This window comes from Mastigoproctus giganteus, chromosome 12 (genome assembly GCF_048544385.1).
Source record: "Mastigoproctus giganteus isolate SK-2022 chromosome 12, ASM4854438v1, whole genome shotgun sequence".
Taxonomy (NCBI): domain Eukaryota; kingdom Metazoa; phylum Arthropoda; class Arachnida; order Uropygi; family Thelyphonidae; genus Mastigoproctus; species Mastigoproctus giganteus.
The window spans coordinates 46,353,337-46,366,878 of NC_143586.1; the positions used below are offsets into that span (position 1 = coordinate 46,353,337).

The 13,542-nt window shown below is 37.6% G+C and overlaps 1 protein-coding gene across 3 annotated transcripts in view; it reads right to left on the bottom strand.

Moving 5' to 3' along the window:
• Positions 1–13,542, bottom strand: part of LOC150077010 (cysteine-rich motor neuron 1 protein-like) — a 165,450-nt gene that overhangs the window by 21,052 nt on the left and 130,856 nt on the right. For all 3 annotated transcript variants that reach the window (XM_090386072.1, XM_090386071.1, XM_090386074.1), the window contains one exon: positions 3,337–3,510. In XM_090386072.1, the coding sequence (XP_090242198.1) occupies positions 3,337–3,510 (174 nt within the window). The remainder of the gene's footprint in view (positions 1–3,336; positions 3,511–13,542) is intronic.

The window sequence follows — 13,542 nt, forward strand, 5'->3', positions numbered from 1 at the left end:
AAAAAGGTTGCCGACTCCCCTGGTATATACAATGTACACAAACATACTAACTTTTAAGAATACAATAGCATTACCTAAACCAAATTCATGAATGTCATGTGTTGTCAAGGGAGTTCTATATCTGTTCTTCAGTAGTGAATACATTAGAAATAACTGGTGGTTACAAATAATTCTGTAACTATTTAGAGATTACTGATGTCTCGGCATCTTTTGTTCACAGTTCACATAACTATTACATAAATGAAACATGCAGGTTTGTTTAATAAGCCAGTGTAATGTCAAGAAGAAAGGAGAATTACACAAAATCCAATTTATTTTTATATAAATTTAAAAAAGTTTGGAGTGATGTAAAGTTCAAAGGGCAATAAAAAAAAAAAAAAAAGCAAATGCTCTTAGCAGAATGCAATTTTTAACCAAATAACTTCAATGGGAGGAGGAGCAGCTTGAGCACATATATGGAAATAAAATATTTCAACTTTAGGGTAGGCATAAATGGCTGACAGAACTGATAGAAAAGATTTTATACAAAAAATGAAGTTGGGTTTAGGTTCTTGATGCAAATAATCTCAGAGGTTAAATCTGAAAATGGTGCATACTAGTGAAGTAGATAATATTTTATGAAGATAAAATTGTTACATTAGTTTGACTATTCATTCAATATGAGACAGCCAAGGAACAATGTTAAAAATGTAGGGATGAACAATTTCTAACACGAATACATCAAAACTGCATTGGATATAAAAAGTCAGAAACCTTTAAGAATTACATATAGATAGGATTTGTTTTTCAATGTAGCAATTATGTTGCTACTCTGAAAAACAAAGAGTCTATTTCCTTCTTTCTTGAGGGCTGTAGAAACCCCTGGTTCCCTTATGTTCTTCAGAGCAAGAAGTTATGGACAGGCATTCCGGTCTCTTAACAAAGCTAGCGGCAAAAACTTTTGCCTATCTCTATTCCCACCTCTGTCAAAACCAGAGTCAAACTTCAGCCAAAGATAAAGCCGACCTGCAAGCATCCTGCTTTACTTTTAACTCATGTATTGACAATCTTGGTAAACCACCTCCTACCATTTCCAGTACATCCCATTCAATGCCTCCTGTAGTCTTTCATCATAAGGATTTTGAACAAGCTTGATGCTAAGAAAGCTCCAGGTCCTGATGGTATTTCTCCACTTGTTCTCAAAACCTGTGCTCCTCAGCTTACTCTTGTTCTGTGTTGCCTTTTTTCACCTTCTTATTCTACTGGTGTTTTCCCTTCTACTTGGAAATTTGCTTATATCTGACCAGTTCCTACAAAGGGTGACAAATCCCTCTCATCCAATTATCAGCCCGTTGCACTTACTTCTACTCTATCTAAAGTAATGGAGAAATCAATTAACTGCCAAACTCTTAAACTATCTAGAAACCTTCCACCTGATCAATGATCACCAGTATGGATTCCATCAGTGTCAATCCACCAGTGATATTCTGGCTTATATTATCCATCTATGGACAAATTCAATGGAAATGTTTGTTGAAACCCAAGCAGTTGCTCTTGGCATTTCAAAGGCTTTGGATCATATCTAGCAGCATAAAGGTCTTCTAAATAAGCTTCCATCTTATGGTTTGTCAACTGTTTTTTGTAATTGGGTATTCAATTTTCTTTCTGACTGCTCACTGCAGGTAATGGTAGATAGCACTCTGTTTTCTAACTTCTCCACGAATGCTAGTGTTCCCCAAGGTTCAGTTCTTTCTCCACCTCTTTTCCTCTGGTATACAAATGACCTTCTTCCATTGACCAGAAATCCAATCCATGGTTTTGCTAATGATAGTACATTGCATTCCACCGTCCACTTTCAGAAACCTTGCCTTGTAAAAACAGCTTCAATTTCTCGAATATTCACTACCATTCCTTAAATACTGATCTCTAAGTAATTCTCCAGTGAGTCAAAGATAACTCAGTTGATTTCAATCCTTCTAAAACTCAGTTCTGTCTTATATCTTGCAAAAAGGATTCGTCTGCTCCTATGCTTATCTTTGATGACACTGCAGTTTCTAGACAAGATGACATCTCTATTGGAGATTACCCTGACTTCCCTCTCTTTTGGCATAAGCACATCACAAATATTGCTTTCTCTGCATCTAAAAAAACTGGGTTTTCTCTTTTGCTTTTGACCCTACTTTTTTTCAAACAGCTGTACAAATTGCAAATCCACCTTAGGATGGAATATTGTTCCCACATCTGGGATGGTGGCCCCAAAACCTCTCTCTAGCTTCTGATTCCATTCAAAGATGGCAGTTAGGTTAATTAATGATTCATCTCTAACAAATTATCTCCACTCTCTGTCTCAACAGTGGTCTGTTTCTGCTGCATGCATTTTCTATAGATACTTCCATAGGCACTGTTCTTCTGAACTGTCTTCTATAATTCCCACTCTCTATTCCAAACCAGTTTGAACACATGCCACAACCAATTAACATCCTTTTACTGTCCAACTTTGAACTCCCAGAACAACTTTTCTTCTTCCTCATTTATTAGTTCAACTTCCATTTTCTGGAAAAACCTCCCTTCATGCCTATTTTCTGAAAATTAGAATCTTCAAAAATTCAAGTCTAATGTCAACAAGTATCCTCTTTCATCTTCTCAACCTTTAACCCATGCACGGTACTAAGTACTACAGGTTTTAATACCTTATTTTAAAATTATACATCACTGATGGGGGTGTTATGGGTATTTAATAGCACATAAGCTGCTGTGTGCCTAATGGGGGGGGTCAAAAAGATCCATGACCTTTGGCCTATTTGTATATAATTGTTAATTAAAGTTTTGTAAATTATTAATGTCCATCCAAACATGTAGCATGTTTATTTTACAAATACATATTAAAAGTTCAGAGGAACAAAATCCCACAATGAGATTTATGGTTATGCAATATATATGGTGCACTCCTTCAGTAGTGTTACCATTGGCCAAGGTGGGGGGGAAAAAAAAAACAATAAGAAAAAATCCATTCAGTTTCAGAACTGAGCAGAACCTTCTGAGACCAAGTTTTGGTATTCATCATGCTTTTACATAACTATTAAAGCAGGGTTATTCAGACTGGGTGGTATTCAATTCACAGTTTGAAGTGGGTTGTGATAAAATAAAATTATGCTACAAATTAAATTTTCTGATCATGGTGGTAGAAGGAAAGGGCATTTTAGGGCCTCCTTGAGGTTCATAGGGAAAAAAGTTCTTAAACTTTTTTCCCTATTGCTGGTGTTTGGAAATATGTCAGATTTGAGAGTTTCTTCCTGCAGTTCATGATTACTGTGAAATAATTCTGAAAATTTACTAATTATAAATGGAGACTCTTACCTTGGCATTCACAAAGTGGACATCCCTGACCATCAGTAACTGTACCAAAGGCACATGTTTTGTTACATTTGTCTACATTAGGGCATCTATTACATTTGCATCTTTGGCAACCATTTTTATCTGTCTTATATCCATATGGACATTTCTTTTTACAATCATTCATTAACGAACATCCTGAAAAATTAACAGAATTTAAATTGAAAAATAAAAATGCAAATATTTGTATGATACCTTCAAAACAGTAGTGTTCAAGAAAACACCACTGTTCTAAAGTTTGATATAGTAATAAAATTCACAACATACACTATATTTAGTGGCACATTACTACTGAACATCAGGTGGTTTCTTTCCTTTGTATTAAAACCAGTTATTTTTTAATATGGATATTTGCTGTTGATAAAGAAATGGGGAATTCACTTGATAGAAGCTTCAGTACACTGCCTAGTGATCATTAACATTTATTGTATGCATCACTACCATTTAAGCAAATGAAAGCAAATAATTTTGCAAACAGGAGTTGTGAAATGTAAGAAACTTAGTAGTCAAAGAGCCAAACCCCCAGAATTTATCTCTCTCTCTCACACACACACACACACACACACACACACACACACACACACACACACACACACACACACACACACACACACACACACACACAAGTATAAGTAGAATGAAAACTTTAACTAATTATCATAAAAAGAAAATGAATATTGCAAACATTATTCCACTGCATACTGCTAATAATAAAGATAAAACTTATCATTCTATTATTCATGGCAGAAGTGAGTTGATATGCTCACTTCTGCCTCTATAGTGAGTTGATATGCTCACTTCTGCCCCGTATTTCCCTCTATAGCCTAATTTTTTCCTACATATTCTGGTTTAAATAGCATACTCCAGTGACTTTGTCAATGATATGGTGTTGTGTGTGAGTGCTACGTTCTGTTCTATTATAATTTTTCGCTGCATAAGGGGCACCATTATTCAAATCCATTGGATTTGTGGATTGACCAATGTAGTGGTTCGTGTATGTGTGGATTTGTCTAATGTTCGAAATGAAATGCAGTGATTCCCTGACCATTATTGGTCTTGCGGTCCTATGTCAAGATGGGGAATAATGGTCAGTCTATTTTATTTTTATATTTAGTTTTGCTGGTCCAGTGGTGTAGATACTTTTTGACTCCTCTTTTAGTGATATTTCACATAATTTGGACCTGGTGCCATCAGAGGGGCGCTGCTAAATTTCATTTAATTGGCTTTTTCTAAAATATTTTTATTTTGTATATTTCGGTTTTTCTAAATTATTTTAGGAGCATTCTTTCTGCAATACCCTTCCTTTCCCTTTCCCCTCCCACCAATTTACACTACACATCATTCATCCCCTCCTGGTGTGTGAGAAAAAGATGAATGAATTGAGTGAAAAAAAAAAAAAAATATATATATATATATATATATATAAAACTTGGAAAAATATATATATAAAATAAGAAAAAAGTATTAAAAAAAACAACAAAAAAAAAAAAAAAAAAGAGAATGCAAGTAAAGTGAGAATGCAGATCATGAATGAAGTAAATGTGTGTCTCCCAACCCCTTTGCCTGGTGGGTTCCCCACTGCCAGCTAACATATCCCACCCCTGGAGCAGGATGGGCAGCTTGACCCTCAATACCAGATTCGACACGGCTTGGACATGACACCGACAAAGACATTCTGCGGCTTTGCTGCCAACATGATATTGGCGATCTGAACTGGGTACTCTAACCCAGTTCCCTTTAAAACCCCATCCCCAGGCAGGGGAGGGAGGAGGCAGGTCTCTGTCTCCTCTCTGCCCACCCCCCATAATTCGCCTGGTGGGGCTCGTCTCCACTGACCTCTTTGGGGATGCCTACTCTATCGTCCCTATTCTTCTATCTGTTTTCCCCCAGTCTTCAGTCTCTCCCCTCTCTCACTAAACCAACCAAGTACACCCCTTAACAATGCCTCCAAATTCTAATCAATGTCTAAATTCTACCGGTTTCATGTAAATCTCTAAGACAACTAACAGTATTATCTTTCATCTAGTGTACAGCCTCACATGTCTAAATTTAATAACATCAAAATTTTGCCCGACCTATTAGGCCTTTAACCCATCTCTTTAGTGTTCAACCCCAACCAGCAATTTCCTAACAGCAATCCCATTAAGCATTAATGTCAAACGCATAATTAATTTTTTTTTAGGTCCTAGCCACTGAAATCCCAGGAAACTAGCTGGCAGGACCTGCCAGAGCAATTTGTTGTGATACTGGATACACCCAGCTAGCCTCCACGTGGCGAGGTATGGGCAACGTCAGGCCCCACTAGGGGGCCTGGTGGCCAATAAGCCGGACAAACAATGGGTACAACATATCACACTGCACAGACATGGCCCACAAACTTTGAAGTCTCTGGCTTGACAGTGTACTGTCCTCGATACAGCGAACACACGTGGAGATGGGAGAAATCTGACACGAACATACCTTATACCTTCCCCCTCCCACCTTCGTTTTATTTTATTATATATGGTTTATTTTTACTTTTGGTCTATTGGTTGATCATGCTACTGGCATGTATTTTATTTGTTTTTATCTTAATTTATAAGTATAAATACATATACAGATTTTTTTTTTTTTCTGAAACTGCGAAGCATCCTGTGTGTATGTCTACACACATACAGTGTTTCAAAATTACACAGAACAAATGCAGAAACATTCTACAGCTAAAAAAAAGATTCCTATAAATGTCAAAAAAGTCTATTTCTGAGATATTAAATAAAACTTACAAAACTGTAAAATGGCAAAATGTACATACCAAGGCTGACATAAATAATGTTGTCCTACTATATGGATCACACCAAATAATCAGTTGTTCATAAACAGTATGGCAGAATGCATACTAGCAATGTCAAATAGTCTGTTGCGTTCAGGTTCTATGATGACCAAATCATTGTTTACAGTATGGTATTTGTTAAACTGATATTAGAGGAGACACTACAAATCTGTTTACTTCTTGCAAATTAACTGATATTTTAATTTACTGTGAAATTCATAAAAAATTCAGTAACTACTGTATGAAGATATGGTGAAAAAATTTCCAACTCAACATAAAAACAGAATAACATAAAAACTAAGCAAAAATTACATTAAACTATAAAATATTTACTGCTGTGGAGAGATAGCATAGAGAAAACAGGTACATTGAAACCATTAAAAGTAAATGCAGGTAGAGGGAAATTTCAGTGAATTGCAAATGTTGAAGAGCAATTAATTCATGCTCTACAAGTATTTCCTACCACACATGTTATAAGGTTGTCACATTAATAAATGTTTCATCTGAAAACATATTACATGAACAGCAATTATGTCCATTTCATAGTGTGCCTGTACAAGAATTGTTGCCACAAGATATGAATAAACACAAACTTTCATTAGCAGCTCATTTTGCAACATGCACATTATACTCAATTCTTGAGCTATGTTCTGATTACATATGAATCATGTATTTATAAGAAATGAAAATTTCAGTTCTTGAAACTCATACCTGGACCAAAGAAAATCCTCATATAATTGACCATTTTCATTATCAACATACCTTTTCCTTTAATGTTTGCCATAACTAGTTGTAGGTAATGGCATACCTACAACTAATTGTTGCTGCATAACAATTTGCTGGAACCACTGGAATACATATCACTTGAAAAAACCGGCATAAGATATGATTTATGCAAAACAGTGCACATTCCACTTTTCCTGTGATGTTTCTCACCTTTTAATTACAGAGGTGGGACAGCCATGTACAATTGCCACAATGATCAGCCTACCTCACACGATTAGATTACTTTGTGTAGGATTACAAAATCTGTGGCTTATCGTATGTGGTTTAACAAGATAAACTGAAAAACTGCATTTTGGAAGCGGCTGAAATCATTAAGAATATGCTATAGAATCATGGATTTGTCATAGTGAATGATGGATCAAAAAAATGGAAGATGCATTAGATGTTTTTTTCTATTTAGGGATTTATTTCAGTTTCTTTTTCTGTAGTTTATGATTAACATTTAGTATCTCAAAAATAAAGACTTTCAAGAAAAGTTTATGGAAACTTTTTGCTTATTTTTAGTTGTATAATAGGCGCCTTCTTCTTCTTCTTCGGTCCTTAGCTGGTGGCTGGAGGAGGCGGTTGGCCACGCAACCAGTACGCTGCTGTAGGTGCCGCAGGGTTTCGGACTTGCTCTGTGATGTTCTTCCATGCTTTACGATCCATGGCGTCAGTCCTGGCCTGATTAAGGTCGAAACATCGGCTCTTCAGGTCATTTTCCACTTGCTTGGCCCACATTTTCCTAGGTGCGGTCCGTTGAATGCTCCATTGGGTGGGTCGTTGTCTCCAAAGGAGTGTGGATGGTATTCTATTCGTGGCCAAACCATCTAAGCCTTCGCTTCTGGATTTGGTCGGCGATGGTTGGTTGCTGTTGGCATCCGGCGCGGATGGTATCATTAGTGATGCGGTCGCGAAGTGAAATGCCCAGGATCTGTCGCAGGCATCGCATTTGGAACACCTCAAGTTTGTTTAAATCTAGCTTGAGACAAATCCATGTTTCCGATCCGTAAAGGAGAATGGGCAGGATCAAAGTCCGGAAGAGTCGGATTTTAGTCTTTGAGGAAATGTTGGTCCTCTTCCACAGACACCATTTGAGCGAGGCGAACCCCAGTGGCCGCCTGTCCAATTCTGCTGTGGATCTCCACGATGGATACAACTTTCTTCTCCTGGACCAGCGACCCAAGGTATTTAAAGTCCTGTACTTGCTCGATCTGGATGCCTTCGAGATAGATGGTGGCTTGCGACCCATCTGTTGTCAGGGCCTTTGTCTTACCAGCATTGATCTTCAAACCGTATGGCCGGGCAATGCGGGCAATGTCGTACAGGATGTCCGTGGCTTCAGCATCGTTACTGGCAAGGATAGCACTATCATCAGCAAACATCAGGTCAGTCACATAGTGATCCTTGTCATATTGTATGCCCTGTCTGTTTCTGAATGCTTGCCTCATAATGGTGTCGACCACAATGTTAAAAAGCAACGGGGAGGCCACATCCCCTTGGCGGACTCCAGTTTGGATGGTAAATTCCTCAGATAAATTGTTCTGGATGCGCACCTGACTGGTTAAACCGTTGTATACAGTTTGGAGGAGTGTGATGACTTTTCAAGGAAAATGTTCGACCTCTAGCAATTTCCATAAGGCGGGCCGGTGGACACGGTCAAAAGCAGACTTAAAGTCAATAAAAACAATGACGGTTCGCTGTCCACACCGGATCCTCTCTTCCATCAGTTGACGGATGGAAAAGATTTGATCACAGCATCCTTGCCCGGGTCTAAATCCCGCCTGTTCTTCTCGACTGGTTTGCTCGCGATGTTTTTGCAGCCTTGACTGAATGATCTTCATAAGGACCTTTCCGATGATGGAAAGGAGACTGATGCCACAGTAGTTCTTGCAATCCCGGTTATCACCTTTCTTGTGGATTGGCACGATAATGGCTTTCCTCCATGTTAGCAGAATTTGTTCAGTGCACCAGATGGTTTTGAGGAGTGAGTGTAGTCGGCGAAGCAGTACATCTCCCCCAGCTTTGATCGCTTCTGTGGTGACTTCTTCCACTCTTGGTGCCCTGCCATTCTTTAGGGATTGTATGGCTGCTTTCACTTCTTCTACTGTAGGCTCGACATCGACCATGGAGACCTCAGAGGGATCGATCGGTGGTGCGGCTGCTGGTGGTCTCTGAGATGGGTCGTGATTATACAATGCTTTAAAGAATTCACTCCACCGTTGCAGGCGTTTGGACGGTGATCAGACGAAGGTCCCATCAGCATTCTTGATGTTGTCACTAATCAATCTGGTCTTTCCACTCAGAAATCTGAGGGTACGGTAGAGAGTGTGGTACTCGTGCTTGGATGCCGCCTCTTCAAGATCGTCTGCCACTTGGTTCCAGTATGCTTCTCTCTCTCTCTCTCTCTCTCCGCTTTCATCCTCTGTTGGACTTCTCGGTTTAACTGCCAGTACCATTGGAAGTCAACCAATTTTGCCTGTTTCCATTTGTCCACGAGGTCGAGGCACTCGTCTGATATCCATGGTTGTGTTCGGCGTCGGGCAGGTGGGCATAGGGGCTTGGCACATTCCAGGATAGCACCAGAGATTTGCTTTTCTTCTTCATTTATATCCTTGGACACGGCCAGTGTCTCAAAGCAGTTGGATAGGGCGATTGATATGCCTGTTTGTTGGCAGCATTCATTAGTTGGGCAGCATTCAATAGGTGCCTACATTTGTTCTATGCAATTCTGAACACAGTGTGTGTGTAAATAAAATTTAAAAATAACTGGAAGGATATTGAAAAATAAAAAGAAAACAAAAGAACTAAGAATAATACAGAAAAACAATCACTGGTGGTCACAAATCATAAACTACACGTTACCAGAACTGCAAATACTATGAAGAGACCGGGGGGGGGGGTGTTAAAAGTAAAAATAAGGATGTTGCAGAAGGAATATGTACAGGCAGTTCTTGCTTTATGAGTTCCCGGGTTTACGATTTTTTTCCAAGTATCAAGTATCAACAAAATTGAAAATATGAACATTAGTTGCAAAAAATGAATGTTAAACATTCATAAATACTGCATTTCAAACCACGCACATAGCTATACAATACAGTGCACCCTGCTTTACAATATTAATCCGTTATCATCGTATCGCAAAAATATCATAATGTGAACCCAATAACACATTGTTTTTTGGCAATTCATTCCACGACTTTGCAAGTTCAAATTTTCACTATATAACTCCCTAAAAGGTCATTTTTATAGTGTAAATTATATTAGTTACCAATTCAAATCATTAAACGCATTACACTTTCATCATTATCATATGTTATAAGAACCAATTTTGAACGGCTTTGTGATATTTTTCTAAAGCACATTTCTGGACTTCACGACCATAAAACAATAAAAACAATTTGCACTTTTTGGTTTATTGGGCTTTTCTGTTACTGAAAGCAGTTATAAACAGGTAGTAATGATGGTATTGCATTTGTGAACAAACCAACAGCTGGAATTGTGTGGGTTTTTATGTTATTATGGTGAAATGTGTTTGCCCTTCATTGAAATCTTTAATCGTATAAAAAACAAATTTTCAGAATTTTCTCTTCATTCCTTTTTTTTTAAAGGTTTGTAAACTTGTTACCCCATGCAAATCGTGTTAGTTGCAATTTGTGCGTTCCGTTAAAAAATGCTTATGCATGCTATTGAAATTTATAAAGAAAAGAGAAGATTATCTTGGAAATAAACGCCTCTTGAAGCATTTCTGTAAACGACTACTTGTGCAACAAACCAACAAGTTGCAAGCCAATAATGAGTGATCAATGAGTGTGCATTTAGTCGATGATGATGATGATGAAGAATAAACAGTCTAACATTTGTAAGTCATAAATAATTTCTCTATTATTATAATTTGCTTGATTTTGCAGGCTACATTTTCATTTCTTTGGATAAATCAATCATTGTTTAAACAAACTGATTAGCTAACTAATTTCATTGTTGATAACGTAACCCTTGTTTTTAACATTATGTCTACGGGAAATAAATTACCGCTTAACGAGTTTGCTTTACAAGCACACTCTAGGAACAAATTAACTCATAAAGTCGAGAACTACCTGTACCTGAAAATAACTTAGAATATATTAATTGCAAGGTCAATACAGGCCTTATAATCCTATAATAATGCTGAAGCCAAATAACATTAAATATTACTAATGACAATACTAAAAATTAACTATAACATACCCAATATGTGAAATAAAAATAAATTAAAAGAGTGACCATTGAGTCCTATCTTGTCAGAAAAGCCAGAAGACAACAACGGTCAAGGATTTCATTGCATTTCAATCACTAAACAAATGAATGCATCATGACAACTGGCATATAACCTATCAGAATGCTGACATGGTATTTGAATAATGATGGCCATTATGCAGTGGAAAATTTAAACAGTAGTTAAGAACCTTCACAATGTAAAGCCAAACTATTAATGAAAAACAAGGTTAAATAAAGAACAAGAATATGAAAGCAAGAATTCAAGAAACCAGGCTGGCAATATGGGTAATGCTTAGCATCTCAGCCCACTGTTACAATATCCATTTTGAATAATTCAAGTACTTTTCTTATAGAAATGGCCATAGGTGGATTGTTTTTGAAAAACAAAAAGATCGTACTTCCTTTTCTTCAATGTGTATTGCATCTACTAACACAAAATCAATACAGCCTATAGCATACATTCCAAGGTTGATGATTCTTTTCTTTGTTCCCAATGTAGGGAGTGTATTAATCTCAAATAAAACTTGGTGCATTACTAGATGAATGCAAGACACCAAAAAAATGGATAGATGTTCTAGAAACAAATAAAACTGTGGGAGGGACTCGTGTATCCTGTGACCTGAAAAGCTATGCATCTGCAATTCAAGTCTAGAACAGAACGGTCAAGGGCTAACTAAATACTCTTGAACCAGTATTTAGTTTTGTTAGTTAGTTAGTTAGTTATTTGGTTTTTAGGAGCATTAGCAACTAAGGCCATATTGCTCCGGGATATGCGGTGGTCATTCCCTGACCTTTCCGCATCCTCCGTATTTAGTGGTGACGGGCTCGAACCCCGGTCTAATCAAGAAGTGTGTGCTATGCACTGCTGCTCCTTCCCACCTGGCTACGGAGGCGCCGTATTTAGTTTTATTGCAGATTCCATTGTCAGAGAAACTTGTAATGTTTGTTTATATTAACATGAATAGGTGGTGCATCTGCCAGGAGCAACAATGTTGCCAGCAGATCATCACATTATAAGGAGGGGTAGGAGATTTTTGTTTTTATTTATTTTTTTTTTGTTATTGTTAGCAATTTAATTAACAAATAATTTTATTATCTATTATAAGTAATTTATAACTTTCCAAACACGATGAAGCATAATACATGTAACATAAACTTGACAGCATAATATATAAATATATAATAACAAACTTGATAGCATAACATATACATATAATAACAAACTTGACAGCATAACATACATATAATAACATAAACTTGCTCATGTAATACACATTATTGCAACATAACTTATGAATAGAGTAGTGTTATCACTGCATTTCAATATCTATTAGTTTAGTATATTGTTCTCATATTAGCATTAGCATTAGTAGAGGCATTTGATGCAAGAAAGCAAGCTTATGCAGCATCAGCCAAAAAAAAAAAAAAAAAATCCACTTCACCCCTCTGTTCGTTCAAAATACCTGTCCAGCTGAGCCTTAAACTTATTTAGGCTATCAACCTCCACTACAAGGGATGGAAGTCTGTTCCACCAACCAACCACCCGCTGACTAAAGGCAAATTTCCGCACGTCTATCCTACATCTGTCTTTCCTCAATTTGAATTTATGCCCTCTCAGGTGATTATTCTGAGCTAGAGGAAGAATTCCATCAGCATTGAGCATGCTCAAACCATTCAAGGCTTTATACACCTCTATCAGATCACCTCGCTGGTGCCTAGTCTCCAGACACTGTAATTTGCAAAACTTAAGCCTTTCTTCGTAAGAGCACCCCTTTGTTCCATTCACTAATCTTGTTGCCCTTCTCTGTACTCGTTCCAGCAGCTCTACATCCTTCTTGAAATGAGGCCTCCAGACCTGTATACAGTACTCTAGGTGTGGCCTGACCATTGCCTTATACAAGGGAATAATCACCTCCTTATCCCTGCTAGAAAAATTCCTATATATCATTGACAATACACCATGAGCTACTCTTGCAGCCCGTCTGCACTGCTCAGAGAATTTCATATCTGCCTGCACAACCACCCCCAAGTCCCTTTCATTCTCTACCACTGTCAGTGTAGTACCACAGAGTTGATACGTTGCTCTGGGGTTGCTGTTTCCCATGTGTAGTACTTTACATTTGTCAATGTTAAACTTCATTTGCCACCTCTCAGCCCATCTGCTCAACCTTTCCAGATCCTGTTGCAGCAGCATAGTGTCAGTAGTGTCCTTGACAACCCTACCAACCTTTGTATCGTCTGCAAACTTGGACATTAAGCTTGATATACCATCATCAATATCATTTATAAATACAGAAAACAATAATGGACCCAACACTGAGCCCTGAGGGACTCCACTA